General features: G+C 38.5%; 1 protein-coding gene across 1 annotated transcript in view; it reads right to left on the bottom strand.

The window, feature by feature from the left end:
• Window positions 1-20731, bottom strand: part of pcdh17 (protocadherin 17) — a 155078-nt gene that overhangs the window by 93213 nt on the left and 41134 nt on the right. The window contains exons 3-4 of the mRNA XM_060941745.1: window positions 13403-13461; window positions 13036-13208 (exon numbers count right to left, since the gene is read on the bottom strand). Coding sequence (XP_060797728.1) covers window positions 13036-13208; window positions 13403-13461 — 232 coding nt within the window. The remainder of the gene's footprint in view (window positions 1-13035; window positions 13209-13402; window positions 13462-20731) is intronic.

Genomic DNA, 20731 nt, shown 5'->3' with positions numbered 1-20731 from the left:
AAGTAAACTCACAGTATATTTCCAGGATACTATGAAGTATCCTTTTGTAAACTAAAGAGTGGACTATAAGTATAGAACTAGTAAACTATTAGTTTATAAGTTTACTTGTGGTATACTTGCAGTACAAAATAAAAAATACTAGTTGTATACTTACAGTTTACTTCTCTTAGACTTAAAGTATACTTTTTATAAACTAAAAGTGGGCCAATTTAGTCCCAAGAGGTATTAGATTAGTTTACTTACAAGTATATTGTAAGTACATTGATATCAGTATATTTGGTACAAAAAAGTATACTTAAGGAAATATACTTTAGCTTTACTTAAGAATACTTAATAAAATGAACTTGAAGTATACTTCTTTTTGATAAGGGTAATGATAATGAGACATATATAACAGCATTTCATTAAAAAAAAAACTCGATCACAAAAATAATTCATACAGGCCTATGGAACTAATTTACAAATTACACATTTATAGCAGAGCAAAGCTCCATACTTAAGAGAATACGGTAATGATTTCTGATGGCTTTTGCGACTATATGATGTCTGTGTACCACCACAGGGAACCCAATCGTAAGTGTAAGGTAATGTATCTCATAAACACTTGACCACTAGATTACAAAATCTTTATTGTATCTTTATTTACATAAGATAGTTGGGTTTTTCTCCAGCACTTATTTTTCATTTGCTTTAAAAAAAAAAAACTAACTTATTAAATTAAATAACTTAATTATTTACTAACACATTTTATGGAAAACATTCACGACTGTTTCATATAAAACTAGTTAAAGCAGTTTTATTAGTCCACTAACTTGTTAACAGTTGTAGCCAGACAACAGTCTGATATCAAGTTTGAAATATCAAGATTGCAGCTTGAACCCTCGGAGCTCATACACTGCATTCAGTCGAGGAGTTTGTTTTCCAGTATTTTTTTTCCCCCAAAGATGTTTATCCTACTGTTTTTTTCATAGCGGGCAATGTATCTCTGCATTTTATGCTTTTTTACCTGAACACTTTCTTATTCTGCACACTCGTGTAAACATAATTATTGTATAGTTCAATAGCAATTAGAGTATGAGCATCTTTCTTTCGCGTTAGATCATCTAAAACTACTGCGGATCGAGAGCCATTAGTTCTTATGTGTGATAATATTCAATCGTAACTATATAGTACTGATGTAAAGTGAAAGCACTGGTTCATTGTTGTCCACCAGGCACCCAGCAGAGTCACACCATAATAAATGTTGTGGTGTTGTTTCTGGCGCGTGGCATGTGGTGTCAAAGAAAGGAATAAATATGTATCGTAACAGCGATGTGTATCTCATTATTGTATCACTGTCAGAAGACAATGCAGGAATTTATTGACGTGAAATACACGACACTACACAATTCAATGGTTCATTCATGGTGCTATAATAATATTATTCTATTCAGGTTGATTCTGTGCCCTTGCAAATATTTTGCTCATAAAGTCATCAGGAGCTCGACTAATATTAATTGTCCGTGCAGTCACTTTTTTTGTTTTTTGGCAAATATGAAAAATGCAGTTTTACACAATTAGACAATTACAATTAAAATAAGACCATTTCCGGAAAAAAAAAAAAACTGAACTCAACCCTGCGTTATCGACAATGTTGCATGTGAATTACTTCATTTTGTGGTCGATCGCCATCAGTGTTCTAATCTGTCAAAATGACAGAAGGCTTTCAGATTTTCCATCAATGTTAAAAAAAAAAAAATATATATATATATATATATATATATATATATATATATATATATATATATATATATATATAAATCAGTTAGTGACGGAAAATATTGGGTTAACGTGACCCCTGTTTGGAAAGCTTCAAAATATGAGAAATGAATGCATTTCAAATGAGTTAAATTTTCAAAAGTTTAAATTGTGGATATTGTGGAAATTTGAGTTTTCATTGACTAACAATAAGCAAATAACTAAAACTAGAAGGGCACTCGATAGAGTGCATACCTCTGCCAAGCTACATATCCAGATTTGCATCAAAATCTAATCAATTCTTCTTTGTCCCATGGGCCACCTTTCCTCCAAGTTTCATCAAAATCCATTCACTAGTTTTTGAGCTAAATTGGGAACAAACAAACAAACGGAGGCGAAAACATAACCTCCTCCAACAAAGTTGGTGGAGATAATAAGACAAATTACTATAAATGCGCAGGTGATTACAGGAAATTGTGCACGCTGATTGGTCAAGAAATTCGGACTATTTCTCAATAATTACCTCGAGCGACTCTGGAGAACAAAATGGCAGCTCTGGAGAACAAAATGGTGGCCAATCACTTTATCACTGTAAGTTTGAAAGAATTACAAATGATGAAAGAAAATGCTGTTCCTAAAAGCACTAAAGATGCTACAAAGTTTGGTCTAAAACTATTCAGAGGTAAGGTGGGATTGTGATTCATTTTATCAATTTCAAAACAAAGTATTTAATGTGACTCAGCATAGATAAGTGACACAAGTCTGCACCACGAAGGTATTACATTTACTTTTGAAGTTTGAAATAAATTATTTTTATATGATAAAAAAAATCAACTGTGTATTTAGACTACATTGAATCCATAAACTGAATTCATATCAAAGACAAATACTTTCAGCACAATGCTAAATATGTTTCTGAATGTAGGCAAAGACACAATTTTGAGCCCTATTAATTTGCATATTGTTCTGGCGAGGCAATGGATTTCCTTATTTGGGTATTAAAGTCCTAACTTTGTGGTGTCTTTGATCCGTAACGTCACTCATATCCCGATAAAAACTGTATTAACAAAAGCCAATCTTTGTCAAGACATCCGAGTAGAATATTACACTGGGATGGCTGAAAAACGCTGCTCTGAAATTTGAGAAATTCGAGCTGGCCAGGTGAATCAACCTTTGTAGAATGCAGCCTCCATCAGTATACTCAATTTAATTCAGTTTATTGCTTCGGCCATTGCAAATCAATCAACCAATGCTCTCGGGTAGTCTCCACACAATAGCCTCTCCATGGGTGAGCCTGTGTGTGTCTTCTACAGCAGGATATCTCTCTGCTCCAAACACTGATATGTTTAGATGGATCCTGATGAAATAACATATGCAAGAAAGACGAGAGGGGATGAGTCGTGTCAGATGCCTAGTATCTTTCTCTCTCTCATTATATTGCTGCCTTGAATGGTAAAACATTCCTTCTCTCTCTCTCTCTCTCTCTCTCTCTCTCTGTTGCTGCTCTGTAATAAGCTAAGGTTACCGTGGCAGTATCCTGAATGAAAGAAAGGAGAAGGGACAATAAAAGGGGAAGCAATTTGATTATCGCGCTTCAATCAAATGCAATTAGAAGAGGTCATCCAGAACACTCACCCAGCAATCTAAAGAAACCACCTCCCCACCTCCCCTCATCTTCGACACACACACTCCCCCTAGCTCAGACACACTTACGCGCACCTTATCACGCACGCACATCTCTGTGGCCGCGCACGATAGACAGGAATAGAACTGAAGCGCTGATGAAGACGTTCCAGGATTAGACGCTGCTCTGGGCGAGTCCTTGTATCAATTAATCACCAATTAATAGACACAGGCACACACACAAAAAAAAGAAGCTTGTGATACACTTCTGCTTAATTAATACACAATTCGCAATTTGGGGATCTTAATTAATCAATTTCAGAGTAACTGCGTAAATGGAAAACAGGAATGCATGTGACTTTAATGCATGGACAGTGAGGATGGATGGGGAATACCAAGTGTTTGTGCTTGGAGCAATTTGGTTTTAATCCAATTATACAATTATGGTAAGATATGAGAGAGAGAGAGAGAGATAACTATCGCGAGGTCTCACGGTGGACTACTTGTGGAGTATTGTGTCATTTATGGACAACTCAAATGAGTAGAGGTTGGAAATCAAGTTTAATGTCACTGATAACCCTTACTTACTTGAAACTTATACAGTACTATGCAAAGTACTGGCACCCTATTTTTTTCCATACAAGCTTTGTGATAGATTTCTATTTTATGAATTCTACATTATCGAGTCAAAACATTACAAAAGAATTTTAGAGTCTCAATGTTCATTTTCCAGCACAAAATTAAATGTTACAGGAAAAAAAAATGTATCTGAGCAGCATATTCCATAAGAGCCCACTTGTCAGATTAAAAAAGAAAACATAATGAAGGCGACTGGAAGAACTGTGGCTGGTTCTGTAAGATGCTCAGTAAAACCTACAGCTCATTTCCTTATCAAACTGCACTCACTGTACCTGAGACTAAAGTAAAGGGTCGTCTCACACCAAATATTGATTTTGTTTCATTTATTATGGCTTACTGATTACTGTTTATAGTATATTTTTTTAATGTGGAAACATTTCATTTCATTATTTTTAAGCCATTTTTGGTCTACAGCATCTCTTTACATGTGCCTAAGATTTTTGCACAGGACTGTAAATCTTAAAGTGCACCTGACAGCAAAAGTATGTTCTAAAATAGGTTTCTGTAATAAAACTACAAACACCACTGATCACTTTCATGATGGAACGAACTACCAACAGAACAAAACTCTTTGTGCGCAGCTGCATCAATCTGGCCAAGCACCAAGCCGCTGTCAGTGGCCGCCATATTTGCCGTGACGTTACATGCAGAACGACTGCTCGGCCTTCTATGCAGCTATGGCCGACGAAACAGAGCGATTTTCTGATCAGTCTTCAGAAACTGAGGCCCTTTTTGAGGTTGACACTGGACATGTCGGATTACATGAAGACGAAGCAGTGGGTGGCATTTTTCCTTATCGTTTTGAGCCGTATCTGGACGATTTACCAGCAGAAGGCGAGATTTCTGACTCGGACACCGACGACGATGACGGGACCAATGCAGAGGACGCCATGATCCCAGCTGAGATCGGGAGACTCCAAAGCACTGAATGGTAATATAATAATAATAATAGATCTAGTCCTCGGGGGGGCATGAAGGATGAGGGAGGAAAGCGCGGGGGAGGAAGGTGATTAGGCAGGGAATGACCCCTTGCCCGGTCTACGCCACCCCACATACGCACACGCGCGCACACACACACACACACACACACACACACACACTGGGTCTTGACATGGACTGGTGCATAAATCCAGGCCTCTCCCCTATTACTGTAACCAAGCATCTAAAAACTTACCTAGGATATAGATGTACTGTGTAGTACAGAGTTTATGACTAAGTGATTGAACATTTATTATAATAATAATAAATTTGTAACACAAGTAGCAAGTCAGTATTATTCTGTATTATTCTGCAACAATTTCCTGGTTGCCATTGACAGTGGGATTGGTGAGGTACACACCCTGGCTGCCGCCTGAGGGGGATTTGTTTACCTTACACATCCTGCCATCAATGGCAATGTGATAATGATTAGGTCATTTCACTTGTTTGTGTTAATCACTTCCTGTTAAACAGAGTTAGTATGTTGAATTCTCTCAAGATTTCTCTCAAAAGACAATACTGTGAAATATCCATGCAAGTAGTAAGATTGCCCATATCTTATACGACAACATCCTATTTGTATGCATTGGATTGGTTTTCATTGATATAATTACCAAAAATCGCCTTAGGTTTGCATAGAAACCCTTCGATTCACGTCAAATTTGAAGATTGAAGATTTGAGAGATTCAGTAATTTGCGAACTATTGTGTTATTATGAATATTCATAATACGAAATGTTATTTTTCATTGAAAAATAACCCGTATCTTAGGTGGTAAATGATAACAGGATAAAATACTTCTATCATATAAAATTGACAATCATTGACAATATTACTGCACTGATTTCCTTTTAAAAAAATATGCTCTCTTGAAAGTTTATGGTCTTTTAGATTTGGGCCGTTTTCTCACATTTTTATTTGATAAGAATAAAAACTTCTATGAACTGATGAAATTCAATTGCATGTTAGGCCTATAAGGTCCAGCCAACACGGTATTGCAGCGGAACTGTGGCAGAACTTTGAATCATGAACAAATTCACCTATTGCTATTATTTAGTAGTAAATATCTCATTACAAGATGGAGATCTACACCGAAGAATCATCAATCAACAGCTAATCAAACAAGTGTCACAAGTCTGTCAGAGGCCCACCTGTCATTGGGAGTCTACATGTCCCGTGTCCAGCGCACTTGTTTTGCCCACTCTTTGCGTCTGATGGGATCCTTGGGAAAAGTATACAGACTATACCCGGCTTCCCTGGTGTTGGAGCAAAACCCAGCCACACAACGAGCAGGCATATTCACCAAAATCCACAAGTCAGACGCAAAAATATTCACCGTGATATCGATTTATCTGCGTGGCGGGCCATTCAAAACAATGTTTCTTACTATTCTGTCGCGCGATGTGTGAAGTAAATCTGTCATTTTATTCAACTCAATATGGCGGAAATTAACAAATTAACATGTTTTTTGGTGTCAGGTGCACTTTAAATAAAAGAAAATCAACTTCTTTAATTATTTTTATTTATTATTATTATTTATTTAATTTTATTTTTTTAATAGGGCATGCTGCCATGAAGATTTGAGAATAAACTACAAGCATGGCTCAAAATGGCTAAGGGCTTTACCCTGGCTAATTCCTGAATGAGGCTAAAAGGTAATGTTTTGCTTATGGTATCAGGAGACCAAAAAAAAAGCTTTAAAGCTGTCCAGTTTATCTATCTGATTTTTTTTTTTAATTTTCCTTTTTTGACCAGTACAAAATCTTGGCTATATAGGAATGTGGTGATTAATTCATGCTGCTGTTGCACTCTGGTTGGTTTCACTTCATGTTTTGTCCAGAATCCAGTAAATGAGTGCTGTAGGGTACACACTAATTGGAGTGGATTGTGCTTAGGCCTAGAGCTATGAGAGAGGGAGAGAGAGACTGACTTTACTGAAGAGTGTTGCTTATTTATGTGCAGCAGAGCCTCGAGCGTGCTCTCTCTTTCTCTGTCTCTGCTTGAATTACTGCCTAATAAACATGGCCCAAGGAGTGAACATGGACATACCCATGGATTGGATGAACTGTCCACCCTTTGGGCTTGATGACTACAGGCTGCATGCTTTACGGACTGCTCAAGTGGACAGTTTGAACCTTTTCCTTCTCACGACAGCTAAATAAATCTTCAGCTCTCTGGAAGAGTTCAAACTTCTTTCCGTATGAGACTAAATGTTAAGTCCTGAAGCGTTATCACTTAATAAGCATCATCAGAAGTTTGGACACACCTTCTAATTCAATGATTTTCTTTATATTTATTAATTAAAAGACACGTCATGTCTTAAAGTAATGATGGATGTCGTTTCTCTTTACTTAGTTGAACGGTTCATGAAATAATATGTATGGATTACTATAGTTGTAGAACAGGACTATTTTTAGAGAGTTTATTTGCGGTTTGATCTCAAATTCAGTAAGACGGCAAGAAACTCGTCCGCTAATTACCTTCTGATGAGGCACACCTGTTAATTGAAAAGCATTCCAGGTGACTACCTCATGAAGCTGGTTAAAGGAGAAGTGAAGTCATTTTTAAACTTGCTTTATTTCTTAATTAGCATGTTATTCAATTACGTTTTCAGTTTTAGTAACCTTATATTGTAACTTGTATTGGCAACTAATTGCAATTAAATATTATGCTTATCGGCCTATTCAGTTTTTAGGCATGTTGAATTTAGTTTGTTTGGTCCACGGCAGGCGTCGCTTATCCGCGCGATCTTCACGAGACTTGTGCGAGACTTTGAAACGTGAAGTGTCAGCCAGGTGTCAGTGCCGCCATTTTGAAAACTGTTTTCCAAACGAAATATTGCACAAAAACGAGTTTAAATGACGATTACTGCCTACTTTTTTCCAACTTTCCTGATTGCTATCAAAACAAACAAAACTTCCGGCTTGATTACATCAGCATTCGAAAGAGGGCGTGCGCATCTTTTGACAATGTTGGCAGATGTTGGTCACTTATTTCCGCTGTACGTTTTACTTCCGTCCTATGATGTCTCGCACAGGTCTCAATGAATCTCGTTTAGGACCATTGCGTTGACATATGGACTGATATATTACATAGCATATTTCAAACACTCATAATTTGCTATAGCAGTGACAAAATAGCTATCAAAAAATGTATCCCTATATTTAATAAAATGAGATAAATAGTCAAGTCAAGTTTGTTTGTATAGCGCTTTTAACAATAGACATTGTCCCAAAGCAGCTTTACAGAACCTGAATGACCCAAGACATGAGCCAATTTTATCCTTAATCTATCCCCAATGAGCAAGCCTGTGGCGATGGTGGCAAGGAAAAACTCCCCCAGACGACACGAGGAAGAAACCTCGAGAGGAACCAGACCCAAAAGGGAATAGAATTTTGATAAAAAATTTGCCTTCAGTTCTTCTTTAAGATAATGCCAATTGTGTGTAAAGCATCATCAAGGTAAATGCTGGATACTTTGAAGAATCTAAAATATGAAACATATATATTTTAAACACTTTTTTAGTTTACCACATAATTCCATATGTTCCAGATGTTATTTCATAGTTTTGACATCTTCTGTATTGTTCTACAATGAAGAAAATACAAAATACAGATAAACCTACGAATGGATGAGTAGGGGTGTACAAACTTTTGGCTCGTACTGTAATCTTAGCTACAACTGACTGTCTGTTGCAAGGCCTTGGCATGAATATACATTAAAAAAAATCATCACCTTAAAAGATTAGCGTATGTATGACCAAGAAAAGGAAAGCAGTTCATTTGGCTCTGTTCAAAGCCAAGTCTGGAAGTATCTATTACTGAATCTGTTCTTAGAAAGAAACAGGGATGGAGAGAGGAAAAAAGGGCTGGGAAGGCATGAAACAACAGAGGGGAAAGGAGAAAGTGTGGAAAAGGAGAAAAGAAGGAAAGGAGAGGAGTGAAAAGATGTACTGTCCGAGCAGCTGGAGCCGACGCCAGCCTCGAGGCCTCCCAAGATAATGCATTCCAGCAATGACGAAATGCAATCATTACAAGCACTGTGTCCCTACACACACACACACACACACACACACACAGACAGAGACAGAGACACACGCTACACTGCCCTCTGCTTGCTGCATGACAGAGCTATAAGACTCCACTTTAAACCCTGCAGCAATAATGCAGCATAATGCATTATGGATCACTTTGCTTGCCATATGACGGCTGTACTGCTCTCTCATTGCCTCATAACAACAGTGGGATCTCCATTTCAAAGCCCTTTTAAAAACCAGTTCACATGCCTGGACTTCAAAATCCAGGACAAGCGAGAGAGCGTTCCATTGTTCAGCTGCCGATCCTAACAATGTACACTGGGATCAGGTATCACAAACATACCCTGTCCCACACACACACACACACACACACACACACACACACACACACGCGCACACACGCACACTGAGACAACAATGCTCTGTTGAACATGTGAATCAGTCCCACAGCTAAAATAGCACATTTCAGCCATTTTCCAACTATTCCCATGCACCATTAAATGACTACTGTCATAAAAATAAGAAACATATGGGCCTCTTTAATTGGCCAATTTCTCTTGCCAGTGCATTCAGACGTATTTTTTTTTCTTTTTTTTTTCCTTTTTTTGTGAATCTCAATGAAACACACACAAAACAGTTAAATCGAGGCAGACATCAGTGACATCCTACTCCACTGTCTCAACCCAGATAGCAGAAGATTCCTTCTGTTCTATTGATTAATTGTACTGTTATATTTGATTTATAGCTTTTTACAGACCATTTATTCCAACTGCCAACACACACACACACACGCCCACACCCACACACACACAGATAATGGTTTTGGATTCTCTTTTGATGGATAAATCTGTGTTGTAAGTCTTAAATGTGACTCAGCATGTCCCTGGATGGATGCACACAGCCTCTTTTTCTGAGCGCAAAGAATTCTCCAGCTCCTTCACACGGAACATGCAAGTTTGTATCTGTCAGTGGAGTTCAAGGAATTGTTCAACGAATGTCACTAGTCATTTGTTCTCCCGACATGGAACGGGGAATAATTATTCATATTTAATCAGGCTGAGCACGTAATTTTTCCTGCTGCGCGATAAGTCGCTTTCCATGTTCCATTATGAAAGTTATAAAGAAGCACGCTCCCAGCGCTTCCCCAGCATGGACTAAATGGAGAGGCTAAAGTGGTTTGGCTTATAAAATCATAATGGGCTTGTCTGGTTTGATAAACTGAGAATGGTGCTGGAATACAAGAATGAGGGAGAGAGAGAGAAAGACATGAGAGAACGGGATTGGGTGGGGGGAGTGAGATAAAAAAAGAAAGATTATAAAAGGGATCAAGAAAGAAAGAAAGAAAAAAGAGGGGCTTTGAAAGGCACACCTTTGGCGCATCAAATAAAGAAGGAAAAAGAGAAAGATTAGGGAAATAAATAAAAAAGAGGAAGACGATAAATAACAAAGGCACAGAAAAACACAGAGGCAGCGAACACTGAAGAGTGAAAAAGGTTAGAGGGGAAACGCGTTGAGAAAATTGAGAAGGTGGAAATTAAATGTTATGCTATTCATATGTTGGGATCTAGTTATGGCATTGCCTACCAACTTGTAATTGCTTTGGCAACGCTGCCTGTTAAAGCAGACAGGCCAATGAAACACACAAAACTGAACTGAGAATGAGAGATAGCAGGGGATCCAAAATAAATTATTAATGTTGTTTATGTATTGGCATCCGGTCTGTTATACATTGTCGACCAACTTGTAATTGCTTTGGCAATGATGTCTGTAAAGCAATTGTGCCAATAAAGCCTATTAAACCAAGAACAAAAGATATTGGGAGTGGTGTATTGAGATACGAAGCCCAGTGGAGTCAGTTAAGTCGAGGCACTTTCTCATCTATTAGTCCATTTCCTGAACTTAAAGTAAATCTGGTGATTTATTTTCTAGACGCTCAAGTACAAAACAAGCCACAAAAAGAAAATGTCATACTTGTGAAAAATCATTCAGTGATCAGGAATCATGGAAATGAAGCAAGCATGGAGAACATACAGTATATTGTAATAAATCAGTAAGATAAATCAGTCAACAAACAAACAAACAAATAAACTCAGCATAATTTTGTAAAAGGGATCCAAGATGTTCTTTTTTGTATGTTCTTTTTTTTTTTGTGTGTGTGTGTGTGTGTGTGTGTGTGTTGCCCTAGATATCCAGAGTTCATCTTACTTTTGCAGAACTCCAGTTCTGTCTTCTGGCACTGATTTTGCATCTTGTTTGTCAGCTTAGTAACTTTAAAATGGGAGGAAGCCATGGCCTAATGGCTAGAGAAGCAGCTTTGGGACCAAAAGGTCACCAGTTTGATTCCCTGGACCAGCAGGAATACCTGAAGTGCCCTTGAGCAAGGCACCGAACCCCCAACTGCTCCCCAGGCTGCTCTGGGTATGTGGATGTCACTCTGGATAAGATCATCTACTAAATGTCATTAATGTAATGTAAAATGTTATAGCTAGAATATATTTTTAAAAAATCTTCCTACAACCCAAAACACAGAGCAGGTTGGGATACATTCCTGCAGTTGGCTCCAATCAGTCTTGCAGCAGAGTTAGAGAAATTCGACTAGTCATTTTGGTTTGTTCTCAAGCTAACTGTACCAAGGTTTCAGTTTAAACAAACTAAATTCTGCATTATTTAAAAAAAAAACCTTAACCCAATGAAGCCGAGGCCATTTTCAGGGTAATTTCACTACCTTTATTTTAGTCTCTTATCTTGGTCATTATAAGGGCTAGCCATATATTCTCTATGTTGTTTTTTCCAGAACAGTTGAATCTATCTAGCTCTTCCATCTTTACCTCCATCATCTTTGTTGGAGGAGGTTATGTTTTTGCCTCCATTTGTTTCTTTGTTTGAATGAAATTTGGAGGAAAGGTGAACCATGGGCCAAGGAACAATCGATTAGATCTTGATGCAAATCCGAATATGTATGCGCATCCAGGATTTTTTTTTTTGCCTTTTCCCAACGTAACTCAAAAACTAGTGAACAAATGTGGATGAAATTTGGTGGACAGCTTTAGTATCATCCTAGGTTCAAGTGATTTGATTGTGATGTTGATAATTATGTGACTTGTTGGAGATAGGATATGTTTATGATTCCATCATATACAATGATGGTACTGCGAGCTGGCCTCGTGGTTAGCGTGTCTGCCTCTCGACCAGGAGCTCACAAGTTCTACTTGCAGTCGGGTCATACTGGCTGCTTAGTACTGGAAAGACCAGATCCTGGTGCAGGAGGGACTTTGACATACACAATGATATTTTTTGTACATTTTTATATAAAACTTTATATCAAGGGGGGGAAAAAGATTGTGTCTTATGAAATTATGTTTTTACATGTACAGTATCTTCCCATAAAATGCTAGTGGTAGAGGTATCTTTCCATAATTGTGTTGAGGAGATTGTCTGGGATCTGGCAATAAGGCAACAAGAACCATGATGGTGGGGAACTCTGTGTGGTACTGTACGTTGTGAAGCAAAAGTGACTTCGTGACTTATTCAGCTGAGAACAGGAGTGTGAAAATGGGTGAAGAAATTTGTAAAGATATTCCTTTGCAAGAGTTTGATTTGTGTTTGTAATGTGATCACTTCGGTCTGAACAAATACTGTACAAATGTGACTAGAAACTTTACAAAGCTCCGGTTCCAGTCTTTCTCATAATATGTGTTTCATACTTATGCAATGACTTGTTCATGAATAATCCAAATAAGAGTAATGGGTGTGGAAATGGATACTGAGCTGTATACAGATTGTAACTATGATTGAATATAATGTAAATTCAAAATGATTTGTCTTACTAATGCTTCATCGCATAGACAAACTGCGAGGATTGTTGGAAAGGTCAAGTTGTGGAGTTTCATGTGGTATGTGTTTCACCTTGCTATGATGAATACTTAGTGAGAAATTTAACCGAGAACATAGGTTATGAATTTGGACACAATTTGTGTCAGTCAGGTTCATAAGGTTAAGACATAAGGTTTGAAGGAGACTCACCCTGCTCAAGGGGTTGAGGTTTGAGCCCAGTTGCCTTCATCTTCAGTGCTTCTTTGGCTGACATGTCGCAGCACGAGCCCTTATTGGTGTCCTGATCGCTGTCAGCCTGATCGCTGTCCCCATGTCCACTGTCCCTCAGACTCACCCGCTCCGGGTCCTTAAACGTGGAACTGCTACATGATGAGAAATTCAAAGAAGAAAAAAAAAAGTACAGCAGCGTAACATGGGAAATTGAGAATAATTGGAGGACGGTTTCTAATTTGAGACATACACTCACTAGTAAAGGGAAAAAAAAAAAAACCTGGGGTGGGGGTTGTGTTTGTCCAGGCGTATGTGACGGCTGAGCAAGTAACTTAATAGGACTTACCTTTGAACAAACTGCTGCCTGCTCCCCATGTAATTGGGCTCGGTGGGGAAGGTGTCGGTCTGTGAAGGAGAAGGGAAGGAAATTTAGGTGTTGCACGACAGTGAAACACATCCTGGCGTGCATAGAGATCTCCTGGTGAATAGGGCTGATTAATTATTCATAAAAAAAAGGGGAAGGATGGTAAGCGGGAGAGAAGGGGGGTGTTAATCCTTACATTTGTACATTTTAATTATTTAACTAATATGGCAATTAAACATTCAAAACATTGTCTTGCATAGCTGTGAACTCACAGTGGCCTAATGGATATAAATAGGAACGGGAAGAAATAGTTGACAAGAAAAAGAAAAGAAAGGCAGGAGCACAGAGACACACCTGCAGACAGAGTATGCCATAGTTGCATCAAGTACTGTACCAAAGGTGTGGTGAATGTGTTCTTGCAGCACAAGCAAGCTGTGTCCAGGCTTGTTGACTGTCAACGTTCTCAACGTCTCTCAACAGACAGCACCCATGAGTAGCAGGAGTGTATTATTCACTAAACTTCAACCATCATCCATCGAACCATCTAGCCAAAGTTTTTCTTTCTTCTCTGTCCTTTTCTACATCTGACAACACTGGAAAAGCTGATAGCACCTTCCCTTATAGGTGTCAATTCCTCAACTCTCTGTGTTACATCAATGTTGCCATAACATGTTTGCTTTGCAGTCCCGAGTCAATATAGAGTGGAGAGGAGAAAAGAAGGCGGCATACACTGTGGCCCAGACAATATTGACATGGCTGAATATGAGCCTGAATGAAGACTAATGCACTGGCCCCATGTTTCCATCTCACATCACACGAATTCACCTGCGTCTGATTTGCTTCATGTACTTAGTAGCAATATGATGGCCTTGAAATATGAATATTTGAGGTTTTAGCTTTGATAGATTTAGATGCTTTTACCCAAAGTGAACCCTATAACCTCTAACAATGCAGCTCAAGCAGACGGGTAAGTCACAGCAAGACCATCTCTCTCAGTGGCAGTCCTGGGATTCATACATAAAACTTTCTAATTCAATGTTTTTTTCTTTATCTTTATTAATTAGAAGTCACTTCATGTCTTAAAGTAATGATGGATGTCGTTTCTCTTTACTTAGTTGAGCAGTTCTTGACATAATATGTATGAATTACTACAGTTGTGCTGTTGAATAGGGCTATTTACACTATTTTTATTATTTGCTATTTATTCTTTGATCTCAAACACATTAAGAAGGCAAGAAACCCATCCACTAATTAACTTCTGATGAGACACACCTGTTAATTGAAAAGCATTCCAGGTGACTACCTCATGAAGGTGGTTGAGATAATACCAATAGTGTGCAAAGCATCATCAGTGTAAACACTGGCTAATTTGAAGAATCTAAATATCAAGTATACTGTATATTGTTTTTTAACACATTTTTGTTTATCACACAATTTCACATATGCACCATATCTTATTTCATCATTTTAATGTCTTTAGTATTGTAGAAAATTGTCAAACTACAGAAAAAAAACCTATGAATGAATGACTGGGGTATACAAACTTTTGACTGGTACTCAATGTAGAGGATGTAAAAATTCATAGCCTAGTAGGAAAAGACGTGGGAGTAGAGTTGGATAGAATCATGTGCATATTTATTTCTGGTACGATCAGGTCACCTACAACATCAACCTCAACTCCACTGTTACTCAGAGTAACAAACAGCAAACTGAAATCCTTTCCTTTTTCAATGGTTTATTTTTGTTGTATTGTCAAATGATTTATTGTTAATATTGGAAAATAAATAAATAAATAAATAATCCGCAATGCTGTTGAGTTCTCAGTTCTGACTGGTCAGGAGGTGCTATTTTCTATGACAGTAGCTCAGACAGGAGTTCGGCTCAAAGGCAAATAACAGATTTATATTAATGTGCTTGTTCTAAAGTTCCATCCATCCATTATCCGTAACCGCTTATCCTATGCAGGGTCGCAGGCAAGCTGGAGCCTATCCCAGCTGCCTATGGGTGAAAGGCAGGGTACACCCTGGACAAGTCACCAGATCACCACAGGGCTGACACACAGAAACAAACAACCATTCACATTCATACCTACAGTCAATTTAGAGCTACTGATTAGCCAAACCTGCATGTCTTTGGACTGTGGAGGAAACCAGAGCACACGGAGGAAACCCACACCGACACGGGGAGAACATGCAAACTCCACACAGAAAGGCCCCTGTCAGCCACTGGGCTCAAACCCAAAACCTTCTTGCTGTGAGGCGACAGTGCTAACCACTACACCACTGTGCTGCCCTTGTTCTAAAGTTGTAACATCGAATGCCAGGATCAGACTTGAAGAATTCAGCCTGATTTTCTCATGGCTGACAAATTTCCAGCATCTGGCTTGAATATGAACGTTGGGAAAAACGAATGGACCTTGTAATGTGACATCATCAATGCTCAGTGATGTAGCATCTGGGACAGTACAGCACAGCACAGTTCTCCAAGAGTGACAATAATCACCCCAGAGGCAGGCCAAAACGTAAATTAATGAACCTGCTCAACTCACGTTTGGACTGTGTGAGCCGTTTCGCTTGCTCAGGTGTGAGCCCTAATAGACTTGCAATTTTCAGCCAAGGGTCTCTGTGATATTTTCTTGTTAGCAATGCAAATAAGAGTTTTTCATGAATTTTATACTATCCTCTCTACACACATGAGCAATCCATGTCACATATTGCACGGTGATAGTATCTCTGATGGCCGCTGTCTTTGTTATTTTCAAGATGTCTTCATTTGAATACACAAAGTGAAATGTTTCATCCTTCTTGTCAGAAGCCATGGGCTAATGGTTAGAGAAGCAGCTTTGGGACCAAAAGGTTGCTGGTTTGATTTCCTGGATCAGCAGGAATGGCTAAAGTTCCCTTGAGCAAGGTATCTCACCCCTAACTGCTCCCCAGGCAGCTCTGTGTATGTTACATGTTGCTGTGAATAAGAGCGTCTGCTAAAAGCCTGTCAAGTCAAGTCAACGTCCCTCTCATGCCAGAATCTGGTCTTCCCAGGCAGTCTCCTGTCCCAGTACTAACCAACTCTTTAAAGTGTATGGGTGCAGCGCTGATCTCCATTTCAATAGCCCTTGGCCTCTCAACTATACAGTTAGGGTTACAGTGGGGGGCAGGTCCTCTGGTAACCGCGAGAGTTTGATTTCCTCACTCGCATCTGTATTGCAGCATGCCTTGACAGATTTTTATGATGGCCTTTGGTGTGACCTGACTGCTAGTAGAATCTTCCAGTCGAGAGGCAGACATGCTAACCACTAGGCCAACTCGTGGTCACTAAATGCCTGTAATGTAATGAAATCTTCCGGTGCCACACCCACAACACCCTGAACAAAAGTCAGAATTGTTTTTTTTTTAATTTGCTCTCCTTATTTGATAACTCCAACAGCATGTTCCTTGCTGTTCCTTCTACAGCTATGACTGACAATTTCTTGACTCTCCTTGCTGATGACATGCAAGAACGTAAGTGTCCAGTGTTCCAGTCAACGGTAAAGTTTTCATGGAGCGTTCACATTTCTGGTTTCTTGATAACATTACAAGATGCATATTTTTGTCCTATTAACACATGGAAAGTCGAGAGGAAAACAAAGAGTCTGGTGAAGGAGCAGCTTTATAGTTTAGCGCTGCTATAACAAAGTGATAACAGGAACTAGCTTCCAGCAACGTCAAATGTAACTATGAAGGGATAAGAAAGATGATGTGCTTTATAGTTTTGTTTTTTGTTTTTTTTACTATTGACACATTTCTGTGGTTTAAGAGGAAATATAATATTTTTCAGGATGTGAGAAAAATAACTTCAGGGTGTTACATTTCATTATATTACATTACATTACATTACATGGCATTTAGCAGATACTCTTAACCAGAGCGATGTACAACGAGTGCAAAAGGCAGGTACACGGAGTGCTGAACTTCTAGACAAGAAAGTCCTAGTGCCAACTGAACAAGTGACAGAACAATATCTAGTGTAATATGCTGTTGAAGTATCAATACTCAAACAGCCAAGGAACAAACCAACTATATAAAGTACAATTAAATAGAGAACTCAAAACAGCTAATCCCAGGCTAGATAGTACACAGCCTGGGTTGGTCTAGACCGATACACAGCTACACAGTGGGCAGGGAAGAAGGGAAGAGGTGCAGCCTGAAGAGGTGAGTCTTCAGTCTGCGCTTGAAGATGGTCAGGGAGTCGGCAGTTCTGACCTCAATGGGAAGGTCATTCCACCAACGGGGAGCCAGGACAGACAACAGTCTTGAGTGGGCTGGGCAGGAACAGAGAGGAGAGGAGAGGAGGATGGGCCAGGCGACCAGTAGTTGCAGAGCGTAAGGATCTGGCTGGGGTGTAGGGGCGGATCAGACTCTGGAAGTATGCTGGCCCTAACCCCTTGAGAGCCTGGTAAGCTAGCACCAATGTCTTAAATTTGATGCAAGCTGCAATAGGTAGCCAGTGCAGGTCGGCAAGCAGAGGGGTGACATGGGAAGAATGAGGGAGGTTTTAGACCAAGCGAGCTGCAGCATTCTGGATGAGCTGCAGGGGTCTGATGGCAGAAGCTGGAAGGCCAGCAAGGAGAGAGTTGCAGTAGTCCAAGCAGAAGTGGCTTAGCGCTTGGACCAGGAGCTGAGTAGAGTAGGTGGTAAGAAAAGGGCGGATCCTTCGGATGTTAGTATTCATGATATCACACTAATATACACACTTCGGTTGTTAGTATTCATGAGATCATTGATTATTTTCCTGAAAACAGCATGCCCCGTCATGTTTTATTCCTTATATGTCATGATATTGAGATCCAAGATTACTTGAAAGCTTGTGATATATTTTTGCTATGATATTAAACCAAGTACATGAAATTCACGACCCTATATGTGCAATCAAAATGTCCCCGAAGCTGTAAGATATGAAAGCAGTTCACACACACACACACACACACACACATACATATATATATATATATATATATATACACGGTATATACTGTATGTGTGTGTGTGCGCGCATATTCATTTAAATGGTTTGCATATCCAGTATATATTATCTCCAAACTCCAAAAGTGATATTTTGAGAGGGCTTTAGCTTGATAAAAATGAGACCAAAGCAGGCTAATCCCCACAAAGCATTTAAACGCTAAATTTTTAGACTATTTATTAACCCTTTTCACGTTCTCTCTCTCAAAAACATGTTAATGATAAACCACTAAAACCCCCTCACCTCTTTCCCATATACGGCTAAGGCCCTTCTCAAATGCACTTCAAAAGCAAGTTTTAAAAGGCGCCATAATGGTAGTGACAGACAGAAAAGAAAAGAAAAGAAAAGAAAAAAAGGAAGGGGCTCAGCAGGAAGGAGACTCTAGAGAAGGTCAAACTGGCCTCCCTCAACCACAAGAACCTTTTCTGCCTTTGTCAACATTTTCTATTGTGCTATGATGTTCAACTTCATGGGAGATATAAACATTGAAGAGGAATGTCATATCAAAGTGGAGATCAGGATCTGAGATGATCAAGGATGTCTGGTATGGCACGAACAACTGCTCAGGAGGTTTTGAAATCTAACAATATCTCGCAACTTCTGATTCATTCAATCTCTTTAAGCTTTCTTAGACGTTTATTGTTGCCACATCGGAAAAAGAAAAACAGACCAGTGTCACATTCTAACATGAAAAGTTTGTTATAACAGGAGGTTTTTTATGTTTTAACAAGACATTTTCACATTATTACGGCACAAAAATGTATCACATTATAACAAGAAACTTTATACTAACAATATACTGTTTATCTTGTTATAACATATGTTTGTCATAATAACTTGAAAATATTTGCTATCACATGAAAAGATCTTGTTATAACATTTAATTATTTTTTTCACAGTGCGGTTTCCATCAAATCCTGCACTCTGATTGGCTGGCAAGCGGGTCCGTATCCTACGATACGGACCCCAGTTACGGACCCCGGTTACGGACCTCTGGCTACTCGCTCGTTCACAACAACAACAAACTTAGTAGCATTTTTTGTCAACTTTTATCTTTTTTTATAAGATTTATTTATAAGATTATAAAAAATCTTATACATTTTTGCCAGCATTTCTCAGGAAAATAGCATAAATTTTACAGCATGGATAGTGATAACGATAGTCTTCACAGTGAAAGCGAGTTTTACTACCCTGAGGAAGAAGAAATAAAAGAAAACATTTCAGGAGAAAGCTAAAAACCTCTAACTTGCTAACACCAAGCAAAAACATGGCTGAATCCTGAATGACTCCTATTTGTATAAATAGGGGACTACATAGGCGGCAAAATGTATTATTTTTTTTCCTGCCATGGAAGTGCACTTGTATACCGAGGAGGAAGCAATTTGCATTACAGCCGTGAATGAGGATTCAAAATAGCATTAATTTTACAGCATGGATAGCGATAACGACAGTCTTCACAGCGAAAGCGAGTTTTACTAACCTGATGAAGACAAAATAAAAGAAAACATTTCAGGAGAAAACTAAAAAAATCTCTAACTTGCTAAAGCGGAGCAAACACATGGCTGAATCCCGAATGACTCCTATTTGTATAAATAGGGGACTACATAGGTGGCAAAATGTAGTTTTTTTCCTGCCATGGAAGTGCACTTGTATACCGAGCAGGAAGCAATTTGCATTACAGCCGTGAATGAGGATTCAAAATGGCAGCTCGGCTCGGTTTTCCCTTTCGGGCGCTCTCGTTTTCTGTTCGAATTTGGTAAAGAAAAAAATAAATATATTATTTTCCAGCTTAAGGTCGGTCCGTATGGTGAAATACCGTGACCTCGGCCCAGAAGGCCTCGCTCAGTACTTTCAAGACCTCGGTCATGGTATTTCACGATACAGACCTCCCAGCTGGTAAATAACATATCTTATGATACGTTTGTATGTCATAACAACGTGAAAAGATCTGTTATAACGTGATAAGTTTGTATGTCATAATAATGTAAAAATCTTTTTATAACATGAAAATATCTTGCAATAACATAAAAAATACCTTATGATAAGTTTATATGTTGTAATAATGTGGAAATGTATTGTTATACTATGAAAAGTTTGTATATCATAATAACGTGAAAATACTTTGTTATAATGAGGTAAGTTTGTCATAATAATTTTAAAATATCTTGTTAGAACGTGATACATTTGTATGTCATAATAATAATGTGAAAATATCTTGTCATAATGTCTAAATATCTTGTTATGATACGTTTTATGTTATAAGATGTGAAAATATCCTACAATTTATCATCAGAATGTGAAAATATCTTGTTT

This window comes from Neoarius graeffei, chromosome 15, assembly GCF_027579695.1.
Source record: "Neoarius graeffei isolate fNeoGra1 chromosome 15, fNeoGra1.pri, whole genome shotgun sequence".
Taxonomy (NCBI): Eukaryota; Metazoa; Chordata; class Actinopteri; order Siluriformes; family Ariidae; genus Neoarius; species Neoarius graeffei.
Note: the sequence above shows the minus strand (reverse complement) of the source record. Positions and strands in the feature narration are given on the sequence as shown.